The sequence below is a fragment of the Coregonus lavaretus genome, assembly GCF_964263955.1.
Source record: "Coregonus lavaretus genome assembly, chromosome: 37".
In the NCBI taxonomy this organism is placed as follows: Eukaryota; Metazoa; Chordata; class Actinopteri; order Salmoniformes; family Salmonidae; genus Coregonus; species Coregonus lavaretus.
In genome coordinates this window covers 7,175,897-7,197,662 of record NC_140024.1, presented here as the reverse complement: position 1 = coordinate 7,197,662, position 21,766 = coordinate 7,175,897, and the positions used below count along the sequence as shown (strand labels likewise).

Here is a 21,766-nt window from a genome sequence, read left to right as displayed (position 1 = left end):
TACTGGCTGCACACTAACACCAGCCTAGATGTGTGTGTACTGGCCGCACACTAACACCAGCCTAGATGTGTGTGTACTGGCCGCACACTAACACCAGCCTAGATGTGTGTGTACTGGCCGCACACTAACACCAGCCTAGATGTGTGTTTACTGGCCGCACACTAACACCAGCCTAGATGTGTGTTTACTGGCCGCACACTAACACCAGCCTAGATGTGTGTGTACTGGCTGCACACTAACACCAGCCTAGATGTGTGTGTACTGGCCGCACACTAACTCCAGCCTAGATGTGTGTGTACTGGCCGCACACTAACACCAGCCTAGATGTGTGTGTACTGGCCGCACACTAACACCAGCCTAGACTTTAAAGATGGTGTATGTTGGCCAGAATGTCCAAAGGTTTTCCTGACAGTCATGAACTTTATAATGTTCTTACAGTAATAAGGCTAATTAACCAAGCTCTTATCCAGGTCTAAGAGGGGGAGGAAGGAAAGGTTGACCTGTGTTAGGGAAGGCATCATGGAGACCACTGAGACCCAAAGACTCCTGTTACATATCCAGTATCACACATTATGAATGAGTTCCATTGTTATTTCCATATAGCTTAGCGGGGGAAAAGTATTAAATCACACACAGTGAAACTCACAAGGCAATGAAAGCACATTTTCTCTATTGAAATTGTGAAAGAGATCTGCATAAGTGTATTCAAAAAAGTATTTAAATAAGTGTAATTTGCGACCGAGGCTGTATTGCAGAGACAAAGAAGTGAAAAATAAATCTCTATACAGCACTGTGCAACCTCTCTCAACATGAAGAGAAAATTATATTATGCTTAAACACTCCCATCAACCCATTTGCTCCATTCCCCTCACGACAGCAATAATATTATCGACACACCACCCGTGGCTAGCGCAGCAGGACAAACAGACAAACAACTCACCCGATTTGAGAGAGAGATAAGTCACATGGGCACTTATCGCAAATTAACACTCACTCAGAGTGAAGTTAAGGCTTAATTAAAATTATTTCATTAGCTATAATCCAGCCAGCAAGAGACATCATATCATGTTCTCATGGAAGCGTTGTTCTTCTAATGTGAAACTAGCATTTTATTGTGATGACACAGTTATTCCCTGTCCTTGCATTAGCCTCAGTGTGAAAGTGTTTCAGTCAAAGTCCTGTTGGGGGTTTGGGTTTGGCTCTGGCTTAAGAGCTCATGCTGAGGCAGGCTATGGAGTGAGCTGCTAGTAGGAGTTGGGGTTGTGGTGGATGGGTGGATAAGAGGTTGAAAAGCAACAAGCTAATTATTGAGAGTAGAAGTGGGGGTAGACCGCTGGGCAAAAACAGGTTAAATCAACATTGTTTCCACGTCATTTCAACCCAAAAGATCTATGTGGTGATGTTGAATCAACTTGGAAAACTATTGTGGTCCTCTGTAGCTCAGCTGGTAGAGCACGGCGCTTGTAACGCCAAGGTAGTGGGTTCGATCCCCGGGACCACCCATACACAAAAATGTATGCACGCACGACTGTAAGTCGCTTTGGATAAAAGCGTCTGCTAAATGGCATATTATTATTATTATATTATTATTTAGATTTGCAAAAAGTCATCAATGTAAGGGCATTCCGTCTTTTTTCACCCAACTTTTAACCTAAATCCAATGACATTGCAATTATAATTTGACTGCTAGTCATCCAACATGGGGTCTTGGAGGGTGTCACCTCAACCCAGACAGAGAGACACAACTGAGACTGACACCTCTGTAGTTCCCCTGTAGGGGTCCTCTCAGTCTCAGCCTAACACACACTAGCAAACAGCCTAGTCTCACTCACTCTGTCTGTCTCTGTGCCACATCCTCTTTCTCTCACTCTAGTGCTTTGATAGAAGTGACAGTTACAGAGTTGGGTTCTTGGGAACGGTAAGGAGCATCACACACAATCAGAATGAAACAGTGTAATTCAAGCATGACAAGAAATTGGAACAGAATAATTGCCAGAGTTAAATCTGCACATTTAAAAAGACGTAAACATGTTTACCTTTTTGTTAGATAATTAGTTGTATTGTTAATGTGGCTAATAGACACACTGCCATATTGCTGTCATACACTGTACACTTGACATTTGCCTTTTTTTCTTCAGTAATGCGAAATAACGTGAGTTAAACTCCTTTTAAAAAATTCAAGCGATTTGACTTGTACGGTTAGTGCTCACCTTCTTATACAGTATATGCATGTATATATGTATATATAAATATACATCTTTATGACCTGTGCTAGGCAGAAATTCTCTGGATGAGCATGCTCTGGCCCAGAATGCACTGTGGCAGGTGAGGTCACTTCCAACCTGGGCCACTCCCACCACACTGCTGGTCCTTCCCCTTCCTCCGCCCCACCCCATCCTGCCCAGTCACACCCACCCACACCCACACCCTCTTACAGAGCCCCTTGCTGAATAACTATTTCAGAGTTCATGAGAAAAGTGCACTCCAGCAGAGGAGGGATATCCTACAATAGCAGGCGTTTCTCTTATCTTCTCAAAGCAGATCCTCGCTTTAAAACAGCCACAGGCATGTCTAAAACAGTGCTCTATTTAGGCAAAATAAATAATAAGCATTGAGATACATTTTGTAATGGTCATTGTAGTCAAAGTGAGGACATCAACAGTCACTGCTAGGGAGCATGGGGAGATATCCATGAAGTTCATCACTACCCTACATACAGTACAACGGTCAGAATAATGCTCTCTCTGCCTGCTCAGATCCTATGTCACTGTGGTACACTGTTCTCTGGAAATTCATATATTTTTTTAATTGACAAAAGTAAGACTACAGCATAACATTAAAAAATATGGCAACATAATTTTCTGACAGGTTATTCTATTTTCATACAGATTCTAGTCTTGACTTCCTGCTGTGCGGCTGACTCTTAACTCAGGCTTACAGTATGAACAGGCAGTGAAATGCTCATTCCATCTCTCTCTGCTGCAGCAACTCTCTTCCAGCTAACTCTGTAAACATAAATACCCCCCTTCTTCTTCCCAATCTGGCAACCCCTTACATTATCCTCACTGTTTCTCCCTGGCTATAGTCACTCTTTCATTCTAATGTCCTTAGCAAAGCCAGCTCCCCGCATAAGGCTGCACATGGGTCAAACAAGCAATGGATCTCATGTTTGAGACTCACAATGACTAGTACAGCAGCTTACCATCCCCCTCTTTACATAAATGTTATGTTTTAAATAAATCCGTTTTTGGAATTCAACCTTTTCAGCACGGACCCATTGTACATAGCCATGCCCCCAATCCCGTATCCTTCCGTTTCCATTTCCCACCTTTCTTTATTACTTCCTTATTCGCTCTTCTTCTCTCACCAATTGACCTGCTTCACTCACTGGTCTGTGGCACGCAGCAGCACACCGCATGACAACCAAATGTCTCACTCCCCCAGCACCCTCATCTCATCACATAGCATGACCACACTGACTCCTAGTGGTCACACTAGAAATTAACCTTCAAAGTGCTTCAGTTTTCTATGATTTTTCTGTATTTTAACACATCAGACAAGGACTTGAGAAAAAGCTAGGGCCAAAGTTAGACAGCCACTGTCATATATACTTGAGCATGCCTGATGATTGCCTGCAAGTACAAAAATAAGACAACCTAGACCTAAGATAACAGCTTCTATTTCTCCTCCACTCCGCAAACAGAAAATAAAACACATTTATTGCTCCATTTCTTATTAACATGTTCTCTCTGGATTTAGAAAATATATAAGCCTGGCTTAATTTTGTAGTTTCTCATACAGTGGTAACAGGAAATCAAATGTCACAATAAAAACAGTCCACTGAGCACAGACGTCAATTCAATGTCTATTCCACGTTGGTCCAACGTAATTTCATTAAAATGACTTGGAAACAACATTGAATTAACCAGTGTGTGCCCAGTGGGAGGGTAACAACTAACGACACAGAGGAGAGAAGCCCCACCCTCAAATACAACCAGCTGACCTGCAGCAGAACTCTGCCCACCTCTTACACACACACACACACACACACTCTGTTAGCCATGGTTTAAAGCTAACATTGCGTTGTCAAAGCCTTGTGGCCTGAGCCAAAGGGAGAGGGAGAGATGGAGTCCCCAATGTCCTCACTTTTCATCTGTCTCTCTGCCACCTGCTGCCCTTTGCTTTACTCTAGAATGGGGGGGTAAGAGGTTGGGTGAGGAGTGGGGGGTTGTGGGAGGAGGTGGAGAGGGTGGCTGGAAGTCCAGGTCCCTATAAACAGTCTCTCTCTCTCTCAGCAGTCAGTCCAGTCCAGACAGTCTCTATATACAGTCTGAGGATCCCGTGGTGATGGTGGTGTTAATAAAACAAACATGCGTCCAGACACGCTAGAGTTATAGTGGCCAGAGCCTGTCATTGTTATTCATTATTTACTTTTTAATTATCAGCATTATTATTGTTATTTATCATTTACTTCTAATTCAACTTCTTTTTTTGTTGTCATATTTACTTATTTACTACAGAGTCAGTACTGTATGTAGTGGTTGGGGCACCTCAGTGGGTGCAGGCTACGCTCCCTCCGCTCCGATGTGGGCCATCACAAAATCCTGGGCGCTGACCTATCGTTGGAGACGGTCTTGCGGAGGCGCACGCCCCTGCGGATGGACACCAGCACGTCGGTGCCTGACCCGGGGGCCTGGGGGTCATGCTGGGGGGCCGGGCCAGGCGGGGGGTCATCAGGGAGGTTGGGGAAGGGGAACTGTCCCTCCCCAAGGGCATGGGCACTGGCAACCAGCTCTCCTATCTTCTCCACCAGGCTGTGGCGGTTAGCGGCTATCATCTGGTCCTCCTCAGAGCCATGCTGGGCAGCCTGCTGGACATACACACTCATCTCCATCGCTCCCCCAGACCCCCACGCTGTGTTGGGCAGGCTCAGACGCTTGGGAGAGGCCTTCACAAACTCCAGCACGTTGGGGGAGGAGTCATCTGCCACGTAGAACACACACTCCTCACTGCCCACGCGTACCGGAGGCCCGGGGTACCCCCCAGGAGCATCAGGCACCGTGGGTGTCTTCACTGGCACTATGGGCGGGCGGATGGGGATGGGGCCTGCGTTGGAGAGGGTGCGCCTCACACCCGGCTTGGTGGATGGGGTTCGGCGGATGGTGGCAGTCCCAGGGGTCCCAATGCCCCCTCCTCCTCCAGGCACTCCGCCTTGGGCCCCACTGGGCAGACCTGCAGTGCTGGCCGGCCTCTTGGTCTGGATCATACGGCGGTAGTTCTGGGCGATGTTGCTGTGGCGGGGGATGGTGGAGGACTTGTCAAAGTCAGTTGACGCCTCACCTTCAGCATCTCCATTCACAGAGTAGCAGTCATAATCTGACCCTGGGGGAGAGAGAAAGATAGAGGGGTGTGGTGTGTTATTCAGCGTTGTATCTAGGTGGAGTGCTACCAAGTAAGGGGATGGGGGCGTGGATACTCTTAAGTTGTGAGTGTGTCTATTAGGAGGTTGAGTACTGCATGTATGCTGTGTTGTCATGTGTTGCTGCCATAAATAAATACAATAAATGTATTATTCTGTTGGGGCTGGTTCTATAGTACATGTATGTTACCTTGAAAGAGGACAGTGAGTGTATTCTCTGTTGGTTAATGTATGTGAGGTTTTACTCTATGAGAGAAGGAGTTACCCTGAGAGGGGATAGTGTCCTCGGAGCAGGAGGGGGTGGTGGTCTGGGTGCTGTAGCCACTAGAGTACTGCAGGGAGTCCCTGTTGCTCTTCTGCTGCTCCATGCTGAGACCACGGGTCAGGACCATTGCCAGGTCACTGGCTGCTGGAGACACCTCTTCACCGTGCTGGGAGGAAGCAACAACACACACTTAACACACTCTCTACACTGTAGAGAAATATGATTAGGATGATAACTAAGTCCAAGGTTTTCAGAACCGTATTGCAATCAATAGCCTTAGCAAACGCTATCATACGGTAGGAGCACAGGACCACTACCAAGCACAATGGACAGACTATAACTACCAAAGTCCAATCCGGTTTAAAAATCCAACAGTTGTGTGATAGCAGCATGCGTCTTGTATTCACACCATTGTAAGGTAAATCTGCATATTCTCTGTTACCTTGGCAGCGATGGTGGCTGGGGTCATCCGGGGCCTCTGGACATCATCTGGGTGAGCACCAGCATATCCCTGGGAGCCCGGGGATGCCTCGCTCTCCCTCAGCCTATCCAGGGGCTCCTTCCTCCGCTGAAGCGTGGCAGCCAATGGCTGCTCATAAGAACCTACCTTGGACCAATCCTGAAGAGGTGGGTGTGGTTAATAAGAAGCAGGGAAAAGCAACAGAGCGAACTCTCCAATGAGAGAGACCCGTCCACTATCCAGCAGTTTGACGCCCTTCATCGTGTGTGTGGGTTTATTCCTCATCGTGTGTGTGGGTTTATTGGTTTGAAGCCTTTTGAGTTTGTTAGGCTTCGAAAGGTGAAATGGGTGCCATCCATGGCCTGCTCAGTTTAGCAAATCACCATACAGGAGATTTGAAACCAGGGGTGAGACTGATGGCCAACGACAACAGAAAAGGCACACAGGTTAGGGAGCAAAGTAGTGAAGTCATGAGTGAGTTAAGCAGATGGTGAAATTAAAAGAAAAACCTGGTGAATAGGCATTAACTCAAGAAGCAAAAATTATACCACAAACCAAAAAAGAAAAAACAAACCAAAAACTGCAAAGAAAAGTGTGCAGATGAAAACAAACCTTCCAGCAAGGAACCTTTGATGTGGGAGAGGTAGTGTTGGATCCAGGGGAGCAGTTATAGGGTGGGGACGCAGGAAGTATGACAGAGAGAGGTCTGATGGAGCCAGTGTGAGAGAGAGCAGGGCGGAAGGTAGCGAAGGACGAGCCAAACTGCGGAACGGAGAGACAAGATCGTGATCGTCAGAGCGTCCATCAACACCAAAGGCTTATGGGAGGAGCCTTTGTGATGTGACCTCTGGGTCACAGAGACATTCTGTACATACACACACACGCACACAGGTGCATGCACGCAAGTACGTGCATGTGCACTCCCAAACACACACATACACAAACTGTACGAGTAGCAGAAGAAAGGACTGCAAAGTCAAGAGATCAGCGGTGATAGAGCAGATGACCACAAGTTCACCTGGGCTGATGAAGAACACATACTTAGGGAGACAATCCTGCTGGTCAGTTTTACCAGCTTCTCTCATAAACATATACAGTACAACATTACAGTATGCAATACACAGACAACTAAAATGAGCATGGCTATAGTGTATTCACATTATTTTCGAAGTCAGTTAATCGTGTGACTGACTGAAAGAAATGTGAGATTGATATTCTGATCATGTATTCCAATATGTTTGCACACATTAGGACAGGAGTGTGAGGTAGGTAGCTGTTGTACTTACCGTTGTGGGAGAGCTGCACTCACTGACTGACTGGCAGGTCTCGGATGCCTCTGAGGATGCAGAACTTGATGACTTCTGCAGAAGGAAATAGAGGTCAAGAAAGAGACAGAATGAACGCAAAACCAAGTCAGAAGAGTGGAGGAATTTAAACCAAGGAGAGGGCTCTGCTACGTTTCAGCACTGCAGCGACATCTGTGATGGCAGTCATACCTGGCTGGTGATGTCAGAGGGCATGGGCGAGGGAGGCTTGGAGTAGACATTGGCGTCCTGCGATATGAAGCCTGAGTCATGGGAGGAGACGCTGCTGAGACGGTGAGCGTTCCCCGGTGGCGGCTGGGCCAGGCTGCGGTAGCGATAGGACGAACTGGGTGAGTGAGTCTGAGAGCCTCCGGAGGAGCGAGAGGCGCTACTGTGGGCGCTGTTCACACTGCTGCAGGGGGGTGGGGCCAGAGTGAGAGGGTGGTGAGGGGGCAGGGGAAAGGGTCAGGCAGGGTGAAGGGAAGTGTTTAAGGGAGGGGGATATCATATAAACCACATTTATGAAGCACGAGGTGGAGAAGGTAGGAGATTGAATGAGGATGTGTAGTGATGGATATGGGGAGAGAGTGATGAAGTGAGATGAAACGGGGAAAAGGAGGGAGATTGATGGTAGCGACTTACAGTGAAGTATGGGCCAGAGGAGCAGAGCAAGCAATGGGTAGAGTTCATATGAGAGAGACGGGTAGTTTATATGATGGGTAGAGTTCATATAAGAGAGACAGGTAGTTTATATGATGGTTAGAGTTCATATAAGAGAGACAGGTAGTTTATATGATGGTTAGAGTTCATATAAGAGAGACAGGTAGTTTATATGATGGGAAGAGGTTAAGATGAGGACATTTCCAAGTTGGAGTTGGAAGTAGAGAGCAGCAGCAGTGAAAGAGGGGAACCCAACCAGAATAGGGGGGAAGGAGGCACAGAGAGTGGAGAAGCCAAACACACAGGAAGAGAAAGAGGCCGTGCAAATACAGAGGAATAGGAAGTGATCAAACCACAGGAAATAGAGAAGAGGTCAAACACATAGAACACCAAGGGTAAGTATGAATGCAGAGTGGAGAGGTTGGGAGACACACACACATAGAGGGATGGTGATAGCCATGTTAAGGATGGAGGGGGGTCAGAGGTAGAGGGTTGGGAAGGGAGAGGAGGAGGGAACATGGAAGAGACAAGTTGAGAGAGGGTGAGAACATGTGAGAACCAAGCATGGGTAGATTAGACACACAGGGCACAGGGCAGGGTAGTTGGCATGCCCAAAGACATGGCCTCCCAGACAGTGACACAAGTGACACACACACAAACACACAGTATACACAAACACAGACAAGTAGATCATGCCACCACATCAGAGCACTATTGTGACAAGCCTGAGAGATACTTCTTCAGAATAGAGGACACCACTTCAGACCTAACAAGTGTCCTACTTCATCACACATGTCAATAAGTTTGTTTGACTCAGTGCTCAGTTTTTTTTTAAATACACTCCATAACATTGTAATATAAATGTTATGTGCTATTTGTTATCATCAAACAAGTCTGTTTTAAGTTGAAATAAAGTTGTAATTTTCACCACTAAGAGAAAAAAGACAGGGGAAAACATTTAGTGCTGCATTGAGTGTTGCATGCCATATGGCGCCATCTGTGATTAAACTCTGTGAGGACAGACGACACAGGACGACACAACAGACATATGGACCAGCAGACAGATGCTCAGACGCTCATACAGACATGCGCAGACATGCAAGGGTGCCTCTTTTACTAAGATACAACACTTATCTGAACAGCACCTCTCACTGACACACTTTCACTGTCACTTTTATTGTCAGGAATACTGTATGTGTACACTCACATAGCCTACAACATACAGTTGAAGTCGGAAGTTTACATACACCTTAGCCAAATACATTTAATCTCAATTCCTGACATTTAATCCTAGTAAAAATTCAGTGTCTTAGGTCAGTTAGGATCACCACTATATTTTAAGAATGTGAAATGTCAGAATAATAGTAGAGAGAATTATTTTTTTAAGCTTTTATTTCTTTCATCACATTCCCAGTGTGTCAGAAGTTTACATACACTCAATTAGTATTTGGTAGCATTGCCTTTAAATTGTTTAACTTGGGTCAAACGTTTCGGGTAGCCTTCCACAAGCTTCCCACAATAGGTTGGGTGAATTTTGGCCCATTCCTCCTGACAGAACTGGTGTAACTGAGTCAGGTTTGTAGGCCTCCTTGCTCGCACACGCTTTTTCAGTTCTGCCCACACATTTTCTATAGGATTGAGGTCAGGGCTTTGCGATGGCCACTCCAATACCTTGACTTTGTTGTCCTTAAGCCATTTTGCCACAACTTTGGAAGTATGCTTGGGGTCATTGTCCATTTGGAAGACCCATTTGCGACCAAGCTTTAACTTCCTGACTGATGTCTTGAGATGTTGCTTCAATATATCCACATAATTTTCCTTCCTCATGATGCCATATATTTTGTGAAGTGCACCAGTCCCTCCTGCAGCAAAGCACCCCCACAGCATGATGCTGCCACCCCCGTTCTTCACGGTTGGGATGATGTTCTTCGGCTTGCAAGACCCCCCTTTTTCCTCCAAACATAACGATGGTCATTATGGCCAAACAGTTCTATTTTTGTTTAATCAGACCAGATGACTTTTCTCCAAAAAGTACGATCTCTGTACAGTTGTGCAGTTGCAAACCATAGTCTGGCTTTTTTATGGCGGTTTTGGAGCATTGGCTTCTTTCTTGCTGAGCGGCCTTTCAGGTTATGTTGATATAGGACTCATTTTACTGTTGATATAGATACTTTTGTACCTGTTTCCTCCAGCATCTTCACAAGGTCCTTTGCTGTTGTTCTGGGATTTATTTGCACTTTTCGCACCAAAGTACGTTAATCTCTAGGAGACAACGCGTCTCCTTCCTGAGCGGTATGACAGCTGCCGCTCAGAAGCTTCTAAATCCATGACATCATTTTCTGGAATTTTCCAAGCTGTTTAAAGGCACAGTCAACTTAGTGTATGTAAACTTCTGACCCACTGGAATTGTGATACAGTGAATTATAAGTGTCATGCACAAAGTAGATGTCCTAACCGACTTGCCAAAACTATAGTTTGTTAACAAGAAATGTGTGTAGTGGTTGAAAAACACGTTTTAATGACTCCAACCTAAGTGTATGTAAACTTCCGACTTCAACTGTATCATCCACACACCTAGGCTCAAAACAAAGAATCCCCATTTATTGATCAAATCAAATGAATCCATGTCAATACAAATGTCTGTATTTCTAGTCCATGTGTCCTGTCTCCCTCAGGTTCGTACCTGCACATGCTGCTTTTCCTGGAGCCAGAGCTGCTGGGGGAGGAGGGAGGGGTCTGGTAGGACCAGCTGTAGTCTGAACCCTTCAGGTCTTTAATCACCTGGGAGAGAGAGAGGACAAACCAGTTGGCGCCATATAAGTGTTGTACCCCTAAAAGGGGGAAATATGAGAATGATTCATATGGACACGTAGCATCAGCTTTAGTTGCAATAAATGAGCTGGTAAGCTGCGTGCTCCCCCTATAGGAATTCATAGGCATTACTAACCAAACTCTGTACAAACAGACATCAATAGAGCACAGAGATCATATTATCACATTCAGATAAATGAATAGCATATTGCTTGCTGGTACACATTATGATGCTATTATTGTTATGGCACATTTTACTCTATCATACAAGCACTGTTTCATCTAGCATCTAATGACCTCTGTCTAGACGGTGGGACTGAGAGATGGTGCATTATACTAAAATACTAGACTAAAAATAATAAAAATATCTTAGAAGAGAGTGTCGGTACCTGCTCGCTGGCGGGGGGAAGTTTGTGGGGATCAGTGGTCAGCACAGTGAGGTCATCAATAATGGCCTGGAGGTGAGTGATCTCTCCCAGCATGGCAATCTCTCCATTCTGATGAAAGAAATTAGACTCATTTCAGTCAGTTAGTGTTATTATATATAGCAAAAGCATTGGCTTTATGTGAATGACTGCCACTGTTTTGACTCAACACCAGAGTGCAATGTCAACATATTTTACTGGTGGCTAATTGACTTTGTCGCCCAAGTTAGGTTTCCCCTCCTCCTGTTTCATCTTCAGTCTGGCCCAATCGCAAATCTTCCCCTAAACCCTTCACCCTGTGCACTTGTGGAGATTTGATAGGATTTGATTGGTATGAGCAACCTGGTAATAGCTCCACCTCGCCCTCTGATAGGCTAGATGGAAGTTTTACCATATTGCTTATACCAATCAAATCCTCTCAGATCTCCACAAGTGCATAAAGCGCAGGGTTTAAGGGATGATTTGGGATTGGCCCCATGTCTCACCCCAGCTCCCTGGTATTTCCCCTCCCCATACAGCCCCTGCCTCCCCTCCTCCAGTCTTACCACTACAGGCTGCAGGAAGCCGATGAAGGTGCAGAAGCGTCCCCTCTCCTCCACCAGAGCTCTGCGCACCGCCTGCTTCTCTGTCTCCTCCATCAGCAGGTACATGTCATTAACATCATGCATGGCACTATCCAGCTGGGGCTGCAGGTCCCCTCGGCCTGGGGAGCCAGGAGGGAGAGCACAGGGGACAGGGGGACAGGGACAAGGGACAGGGAAAGGGAAACAGAGGGCAGGGGCATAGTATACAGGGAGTGGGGGGATTGGGAATGGAGAGAGAATGGAAGGAAGAGGACAGGGGATGGTAGAAGGACAAAAAGAGGAGAAGAGGGTAACAGAGAGGTCACAAGGAAAAACCAAAGTGTGACACACAAGAGAGAGGAGAAGGAGAGAAAGAAAAGATTAGAAATGTGTGGTGTGTCTGGGCTTGAAGGGACAAATCTCACCCCTCCCCTCCTCTCATCCCTCCCTTCTCGGTCCCCCAAGCCAATGACAGGCACCATGGACACAGGACAGAATGATCTACAAACACTACACTGGTACTGTATCTACATTAGCTAAACAGAAATGCATACAGACACTAAACAGACTGACATCTACAGAAGTTAAACCAAATAATGAAAAATGAAGGAAAAAAAGGTATGTCTTCAAAATGTCTTGTAATGTTAAGTCATGCAGCAGGGAGTTGTGTCAGAGATGGCCATGATGAGAAGAGAGGGGGGAATCTTAGTCAACAGCAACCAGTGCTGTGAGCAGAAAGTGCTTTAGACCAACAAGTCATGCAGGAGTCACAGAGGTCACAGGACAGCATTCCAGAGGCCTCAGAAAGAAGACAGACTTTTAACGGTTACAACTAGTAGGCCTAACTAGCTGAAGATGAGTGAATCACGCCAAATGTATTAAAGTGATGTAAATCACTTAGTTATTTACTATCTCCCAATAGTAATTTTTTGGCAAGGGAAATCCCCTCTACACAGAATACATGTAAAGAAGAAACTGTAGCATAGCATAGCAGTTTTGTGGGACGGGAACAACATACTTACCCTGGATTTCTACAGAAGGGAAATCAAGCACAGACAGAGAGAGAGAGAGCGAGAAAGAGAGAGGGAGAGAGGAGGGGAGAGAAAACGAGAAAGAGGAAGGGACAACAAAGATGGGTTGAGAGGAGGATTTGGGGGACATAGAGGGGGTCAGGGGGTTGACAGAGGTAGAGGAGAGAGAGCAGAGATTGTTGAGCTCATCATTAGGGTTAGTACAAGGAAGCCATCACAGCTCAATTCACGGCCAAAGTGTGCATGGTTAGAGCAAAAACACTGTTGCAACCAAATCAAAACCAACTCAACCTTGTAAAGCAACCCAAACATCAATGTTCCACTGGTTTTAAGATGAAATACACCTCAGGTAATCATTTTAGGTTCTTGCATCTGCCTGGCAACTGTCTCGAAACAGCCTTAAATAGACAACAGTAATTATTGGCTGCTGGATCAGAGTGAACTGCTTTATCACGAATGAGGGAAAGCCTGTCATTATCATCCTGACCACCAGGGGGGAGTGTTGCTCTATAACCTCAGTCTTCAATAACAGGGAGTGGAGCTATGTTCTCCGTCCCTCACTGCGGCTTCCCTCATCTCGCTCCCTCTCTGTAGTGATTTGAGGCAATGGCCCTTTTAAAGACAAAACTGTAATCGTCAACAAGCTACAAACACATGTCAGCTATGTGACTCTTGAGAAAACACATTGATGTAGTCAGAATGCCTTGGCAAAGGATCTCACCTTGAGGATTTGACCTTGACATTTTCAGCACTACTACTCCTACTGTAATATCATGCTGAAGGGGAGACACAGCTGAGACCATTACATAACAGAGAATGTCCGGGTTAACCTATAGTTATAGAACCCAAACAAAATGCACAACCTGCTGTGATTTCAGAGCGCTGGATAGACGGAGAGGGCAGTTTAGGAGTGTTCAGCCATGCTAGCTGTCAGTCAGAGAGCGACAGGGAGAGAGGGAAGAGGAGCAACCTACCTTTCCGGGCCTTCTTCTGCAGTTTCATGGTGTCTGAGGACTTCTTCTTGATCTCATGACGAGATCTCTTGTACTCTGGAGGAGAGACAGGGGACTGAATGTCAGCCATATTGATGCAGGAGACAGAGGGGAATATGATTGGCTAGAGGTACCCTGTGTTTGTCTCACCTGTTTCAATCATGGCCATCTATTCATCCCCCTCATTCATACTTGGCATATATCACTCCTCACCTCTCCACCATGTTAGCTGATGTGCGGTGAGCGTTCTGGCACAACAATGGTTGCCATGCATCACCCAGGTGGGTGCCACACATCGGTGGTGGATGAGGTGAGTTTCCCCCTTACTATGTAAAACGCTTTGAGTACCTCAGTTGGTAGAAAGGCGCTACATAAATCCAATCCAATATTATTATTATTATTATTCACCTTTGGCATGGTCCTTGTCTAGCTGGTTGGCTGTCTTCTTCCAATCCTCAATCCTGTCCTGGAGAGGAGTGATCAAGCTCTCCATCAGGGCACTGGGAGGACAGAAGGATGGAGAGAAAGAGAGAGGTACAATGGGTGTGTTAATTAATGGTTATAATAATGATTTTCTTATCCATTTAAATGTAACATTTTGGCTTCATCTGGTACACATCATATGGAACACGTGGACAAAATGAGTCTGTGCCATGATGAATTCTAAAAATATGTGTTCTTATGAACCATGGAAAATATATAAGCTCTAAGATATAAGATCTTTGGAAAAGGAAAACGGTTATAGAATTTTATTTTGTGGTTCGTTCCACTTCACTATTTTTGGTATGTGGCACATCTGCACACCGGATGAGCTGGGAGTCCTGTGGTGGAGTGTGGAAACTGCAGCCTCCCAGGTCGACCACTCACAGACTGACAGCACAGTGCTGATGTGGGCTTCAGCCCTGATTATAATGTGTGGCAATGTAAACGGGTGAGGAGACAGGTTTTAATGTGCCACCACGGGGTGAGGAAACTTTTGCTCCCAGAAATGCTTTGTAAGGAATGTAAATACCCCAACAAGACACCACCACCACCACCATCATCATCATCATCATCATGGTAATAGCCTCTGATTTGGAAAAGTCATTAGAGACTACAGACTTAATAGAAGGGATTCCTTTCTTTGAGGTTTACTGTATGGTCTAGAACAGAGCAGGCTGCTGCTGGTGGTTCCATTCATTTATCTTAAGTGTCTGAGAGAATAGTCTACAGATGTCCTATAATGAGGTGCTTGGGATTTGGGGAGAGGGGAGAGAGGGAGAGAAGAGGGAGGAGTGGAGGAGCGGAGGAAGGGGAGGGGGAGGGGGAGATGGAGGGTGTTAGTCCTCACATTCTGTTTTCTCCTCCCTCCTGTCTGCATCATACATTTTAGGGAGAGAATGTTCCAGTCTAGATAGCGTGTAGAATAACCATTCTGAGGTGATCCTGTGTCTAAATCACACTTACACAAGTATTCTGCCCTGCTATTTCCACATTACCACAGACCCGACCCAAACACTGGGATAGACTTACATTGAAAACCCATGACTGGTACCTCACTCAGTGGAGGATGACACGTGTGAATTCACTCTTCTAGCATGAAGAGAGTCTGGGCGGCAGGTAGCCTAGCGGTTAAGAGTGTTGGGCCAGTAACCGAAAGGTTGCTGATTCGAATCCCTGAGCCGACAAGGTGAAAAATCTGTCGATGAGCCCTTGAGCAAGGCACTTAACCCTAATTGCTCCTGTAAGTCGCTTTGGATAAGAGTGTCTGCTAAATGTAGGCCTACCACCTATTCTCATTGCCATATTGGTGTAGCCTCTGAACAAAAACAAGGGCTCACAGTTTGTCCAAAACTTACCACAGACTTTTAGAAGGTCAGCCAGGGAACATGGATGGGATGACAGCTACTACTCATTACTGTTGGCTATCATCGCTAAGATACGGTTTACACAGAGCAGTGACTGACAGTTCATGGGACCAATCCCCACTAACGGAGTGATGGCAGGGACAGAGCTAGGCCTATAGGAGGATGCCTGTTTAAGACGGCGGGACTTACTTTGTGAAATGGCGCAGTTTGGCCTCGATGCTGCGATGCCGCATACACATCCTGGTCAGCGCTGATCCAATGTCTCTGGTGGCACCTGAAAGAGATCACAATACAGAGGAGGTTAGGAAAACGTTCAGTCAACGTAATGTATACTGCAGACCGACAAGCCAGACAGACCACCAAACAGACTGCCCACTGAGGTTTGTGTAATATTCACTCCACAGACAGCAGCAACCTGGAGGTAATATACACACACTCCTGCCCTAGTCCAAATAAATATATTAAGGATACCCTTTTTAGAGGCCTACACGGTGTGTGTGTAGTGTACAGTATGTGTACAGTGTGTGTGAGACTGTGAGTGAGTAACCTGTAACTCTGATAAACATCAGGCTATTTTTAGCCGAGAAAGAACATTTGGAAAAGGCTGACCCCTGACTCTGAGTGTGCCACTTCACTTGCTTCCAAAGAAGGTGAGCCAAGCTACCCTAGAGTTTTAAACCACTGGTGTTACTGTCTTAGAAAGAGTAATTTTCCAACAACGCAGAGTTAAAGATAAATATTTAAAAAAATACAAAATAGAAATAGTGACACGAGGAATAAATACACAGTGAATAACAAATAACAATAATGAGTAAAAATAACATGGCTATATACAGAGAGTACCAGTACCGAGTTGATGTGCAGGGGTACGAGGTAATTGAGGTAGCTATGTACGTATAGTAGGGGTAAAGTAACTAGGCAACGGGATAGATAATATGTTAATTTGTGAGTAGGAAGAGATATCTGGAGAACTAGTATCTAATACATGCAATATCTGATAACCTCTAACATCAGGGTTAAATCTCACCAGTGGTGACAGAGGTATGATCCTGTCATGATCAGAATGGGAGAGAGAGAAAGACAGACAAGGTATTTGGGTCTTAACCAGGGAGGATCAACAGGGGGCGATATAGAGGATTACATCCAGCCTCCTCCTCCTGAGCCTAGCTACTTTCCACTCTGCTGACTGGTAACTAAAGATTGGGGACTCTAAAGAGCTGAACCCAGATTTCTGGACGTGACACAAGGGGTTTAGCTCCGACGGGATTTACCCCTCTTCTCCCTAATCCTGGTGCTGAAGGGTTAACTAGGCAAACCCCACCCTATCCACACCCCTCTCTCTCTACCTGGGGGTGGCTCGGACTACACCCCTGCCCCTACACGTGCCCCAGTGGGAGGGAGAGGGCAGGGAGAGGGATTACCCCAACTACGTCTGATTACTCCTGTTGGACAAGCAGACCCTTCCACATCAGATAAGTGCAGAGACCAGCTCCTTCACCTAAATCATATCATCATATTACTAGTCCCTGTCTCCCAGTGGCTCATTGACATCGCGTGTGAGTGAGTGTGTGTGTGCCCTGAGAGTGACCTGAGCTGAGAGACAGCAGGATCCTATCTGAGTCAATAGGAGCATCCAGCCCCCTGCCCCCGGGTCCACCTCATCCCCATCAGCGGCAGGTAGCTTAGTGGGTAAGAGCGTTGTGCCAGTAACCGAAAGGTCGCTGGTTCTAATCCCCGAGCCGACTAGGTGAAAAATCTGTCGATGTGCCCTTGAGCAAGGCACTTAACCCTAATTGCTCCTGTAAGTCGCTCTGGATAAGAGCGTCTGCTAAATGACCAAAAAAATAAATAAATAAAATAAATAAAATAAATTACAGCCATCACCCTGACACGTCATGATGACTGATCTGGGGCTCCTGTGACCTTGGCCTACTCTTGTTGAGGTCATACCTATAGGACTGGTGAGAGAGATGGGCTCCTAGTATATACATGTATACACATTGATTACACACAGAGAAGGACAAATGAGAAAGGGGAAGGGAGAAGTACTCATTCATTTGTGACAGTCATTTTTGCCAAATGATGTCTAGAGATTAACCAAACTATTAATGCTGGCACGGTAAGGACAGGACTTATTATTGACAATGCTGGTAAAGCAGTCAGCCTTCTGTATTGCTGGCCCCTCCTTCACTTGGACGCCTAAAGTCAAATCAGTGATTACTGCACAGTAACACACACACACCTACACCCACAGAGAGAGAGAGAGAGAGAGAGTGACCAAAAAGCCAGTCTCCGTGAACACACACTGTTAAAATACAGAGAAGGTCTACTCATAATTACCCAGCAACCATTCATTAATCCAGCCCAGGGCAACGCCTCCTACCCCTACACCACAGCTACCCTCTACCCTCCCCCACACACACCCCAACACACAACACGCACACACACATACATATGGAACGAGAGGGGGCGTTTTCTAATCTCACTTTGAAAAAGTGTCTAATGTCATGCCAATAAAGCACCTTGAAATTGAATGTGAAAATTGAGAGAGCGCAGGAGAGAGAGAAAGAGCCTGGGGGAGAGAGGTTGATACCTAGTAACAACAAGAGAGAGGGGAGGAAGTGAGAGACAGTAAAAGAGAGAGAGTAAGGGAGAGAGAGAGAGAGAGAGAGAGAGAGAGAGAGAGAGAGAGAGAGAGAGAGAGAGAGAGAGAGAGAGAGAGAGAGAGAGAGAGAGAGAGAGAGAGAGAGAGAGAGAGAGAGAGGGGGGCAGTGCTGAGAGGGATCTCCTCACACATTCTAATGAGCTGACTGCTGGGGAGAGAGAGTAACCGCCTGTGTGTGTGTGTTCGCTCCTTCTAATATATTCCCTTCCTGTTTTATATTCTTATTAACTTCCTCTTTCTCTCATAACAACATCCGCAAGAGATCAACAACAAGATGAGGAGGGAGAAAAAACTCCAGGCTCACATCTGTGCAACAAATTAGGTCAGCGTGTGTCTAGCTATGTGTGTAGCTGTGTGTGTAGCTATGTGTGTGTGTGTGCTTGTTTTAGAATGGTGAGGAACGTGAGTAAAATTAAGCATGTTTAATCTGCCAGTCTGTGAGGAGAAAGGGAGTAAATTACACCCCCCCCCCCCACACACACACACTGTATTTGTACAGTATGGGCAGCCTATAGCTCAGTCACATCCCTGTTCAGCTATAGGTCAACCCCTCATAGAGAGACAGACAGTGAACTAATCCTGAAAGGAGTTCCTCTCCTCTGTGTAGTCTGCTGTCGTCCCCACCTGCTCCTGCCCTAGCCCCAGCACAGCCAACCTGTGTTTACTGTTAGCCTCCCTGCCTGTAACCCTGCTCCCTCAATCGCTCCCTTCCCACAATGAACACACAGGGAGCCAGCACATATTGATTTTTCCCATGACATTTAGTCACCAACACCATGGTGAGGGAACAGGCTGATATGACAGAGAGAAAGTGTGTGTGGGGGGGAGAGCAAGGAGCGTGTACATTGGGTGGATGTGAGAGGGAGTGGGAGAGAGAGGGAGGCACAGGAAGAGGGAAAGAGCGATAGAGCGGGGTGACAGAGAAGGTAACATGGAGAATGACAGGCAGGAATAGAGTGATCAGTCATCTTCCGCAGGCATTATTGTTCCCTCTATCTCTTGCTCCTACCCGAGTTCCTCACCTTTAGAACACTAATACAATTCAGCATGTCAGTCTACTACACCTCTCTCTCTCTCTCTCTCTCTCTCTCTCTCTCTCTCTCTCTCTCTCTCTCTCTCTCTCTCTCTCTCTCTCTCTCTCTCTCTCTCTCTCTCTCTCTCTCTCTCTCTCTCTCTCTCTCTCTCTCCCTCTCTCCCTCTCTCCCTCTCTCCCTCCCTCCCTCCCTCTCCCTCGCTCTCCCTCTCCCTTAATAAGGCTATCTAATGGTAGAAGTAGAGGATGTGACTTCTTTTCCTCTTTCCTGGTTTATCAAAGAAGGAAAGTCGGGGTCATGACAGCTTGAGTATTTCTTTGCAAATAAGAGAGAATAAGCCAAGTCTCCACTGGGAGGGAGTGGAGTGGCAGCTGTTCAAACACACACAGTGGTGCTAATAGCTAACAACCACACGCCCCTGCAGACACTGACCTGCGGAATCAACACTCAGACCTAAACAAACTCAACAGGAGTCAATCCTACACAGACATCCACACATCAGACATCCAGCCACGTGTGTGAATGTGAAATCCCAGTTTCTAATCGTACATCCTGATTCCTGACCCTGTCTTTTCATCTGTTCTGTGTGACAGCTGCTAGTGGTTTCCAAGATCTCCTCAAGTGTATTTCCTGGAGATAAGGCATGTGTGCCGACCGCAGAAGCAGACAACCAACCAGCCACTGTTGCTAGTCAATGCCCAACCCACTGCCCCAACACACACAGACAGACACACAGACAGCCCCCACATTCACAGCTTCCTGTAAAATACTGCAGTATACAACCACCCCAAATAACATACCACACACACACACATCACATCTCATATAATACACCACTGCCAGTCCAAAACACTCACTAACATAGACATATCTCAGGTCTCATACACACCCTAACGTGTCCCCATGGTAAGGTGAAGCACAGAGCAACACAGCACAAGACGTGTTCAGTTAACACATGGGGGAGAGGAGGGAGCCAAGCCAGTCTGCTCTGCATATTTATGGATCTCTATTAATGCCCTGATGAATTCACTGGGTGGAGAGCAGTAGATCAAAACACCCACACACGGAGAGGGCTGAGTGGCGGTGTGGAGAATGGTTAATGAATTGATCATGTCCATATCCCACTGCCATAAAGCATGCAGTCTACTAAGTTCCTACTGCATCTATTATATGCAAACCCTAACATGCACCCAAAGACTCAAAGATGAAAGGTAGTCAGTGTGTGTGTGTGTGTGTGTGTGTGTGTGTGTGTGTGTGTACGGACAGTGAAGGAGATGCAATTAGTACAGCCCCTGCTGTGGGCGCCCCACCCTCCTCCACCCTCCTCTTCTCTCTCCTGAAGGGGAAAGGAGGGGACTCCCCATGGGATATCCCTCTATTCACTCCCCTCCCTCGCTCTGCCTTTCCTGACATTGCTCAGCTTCCTTAATGCCGTTCTTCCACTCTGGGACACGGGAGGGTCACTGACCTGCCAGGGAGGTTGCTTTATAGGTGGTGCCAGTTTTGTCTGAGTGTGCCCACTAGTAAAACACCCTAACACATTGACGTGTTAGCTATACACACTATCCTGTCCACTGTGTGAAATGTTCCTATTCATCAGTCTTTGAGAGTGGGCGAGTGAACAAGTGAGAAAACAAATGAAAATGTGTAGAGAGACCCTCATTTTCATTCCATCTGCACTGTTGATGAACTTTATGAAATAACCTAAGTGGATAAACTCTGCCAGTTGCCTGGCAAGATCCCAATACTGCTCACTAGCTAAAGCCCAATTAGACCTCTGTGGAGGCACAGCAAGCCTTTCTGGCAGGTGGGTTCAGTTTGAGGACAGCAATGCAGATAGAAGTGTGTGGGAAATGCACGAGAACAGTGTTTTTCCATTCCTCTCATTGGAGAGACACAGTCAGAAAAGTATTAGAGCGATAGAGCTTTGAATAGAACACACAGACACATCCCCCTCGTTCCCTGCCTTCTTTCCCTTTCCAAATCAATCAGCACCCCTCAGACTGACAGTCATGCTGGTTGCCATGACAGCGCAGAACTAGTGCTCCTCGTGACTGTCGGTGGGGCTGTCTGTTGCTAAGGTCACACTGGTAGAACATTCTTTAACTTCCACCCCTCTCTACCTAATATAATAGTACCTATCTAACACCAGTCACTCTAAAGAGTATACTGTATGAGGATAAGCCTACATTTGTAAGTCGCTCTGGATAAGAGCATCTGCTAAATGACATAAATGTAAATGTAAATGTACATTCACATCAGTATCATAGTATCAGTTTGGCAAAGGATT

The 21,766-nt window shown here is 46.2% G+C and overlaps 1 protein-coding gene across 2 annotated transcripts in view; it reads right to left on the bottom strand.

Annotated features, from left to right (window-relative positions):
* Positions 1-4,496: 4,496 nt before the first annotated feature.
* The window catches only part of LOC311111779 (protein MTSS 2-like), a 71,849-nt gene continuing 54,579 nt past the window's right edge, over positions 4,497-21,766 (bottom strand). Inside the window, exons 4-15 of one of the 2 annotated variants that reach the window (XM_084154609.1) lie at positions 15,967-16,051; positions 14,339-14,430; positions 13,913-13,987; positions 11,890-12,047; positions 11,309-11,416; positions 10,792-10,889; positions 7,641-7,860; positions 7,431-7,505; positions 6,757-6,906; positions 6,127-6,303; positions 5,685-5,850; positions 4,504-5,382 (exon numbers count right to left, since the gene is read on the bottom strand). In XM_084154609.1, coding sequence (XP_084010735.1) covers positions 4,595-5,382; positions 5,685-5,850; positions 6,127-6,303; positions 6,757-6,906; positions 7,431-7,505; positions 7,641-7,860; positions 10,792-10,889; positions 11,309-11,416; positions 11,890-12,047; positions 13,913-13,987; positions 14,339-14,430; positions 15,967-16,051 — 2,192 coding nt within the window. In that variant the 3' untranslated portion in view covers positions 4,504-4,594. Of the gene's footprint in view, positions 5,383-5,684; positions 5,851-6,126; positions 6,304-6,756; positions 6,907-7,430; positions 7,506-7,640; positions 7,861-10,791; positions 10,890-11,308; positions 11,417-11,889; positions 12,048-13,912; positions 13,988-14,338; positions 14,431-15,966; positions 16,052-21,766 lie in introns of both variants that reach the window. The other variant, XM_084154610.1, reaches the window with a different exon arrangement.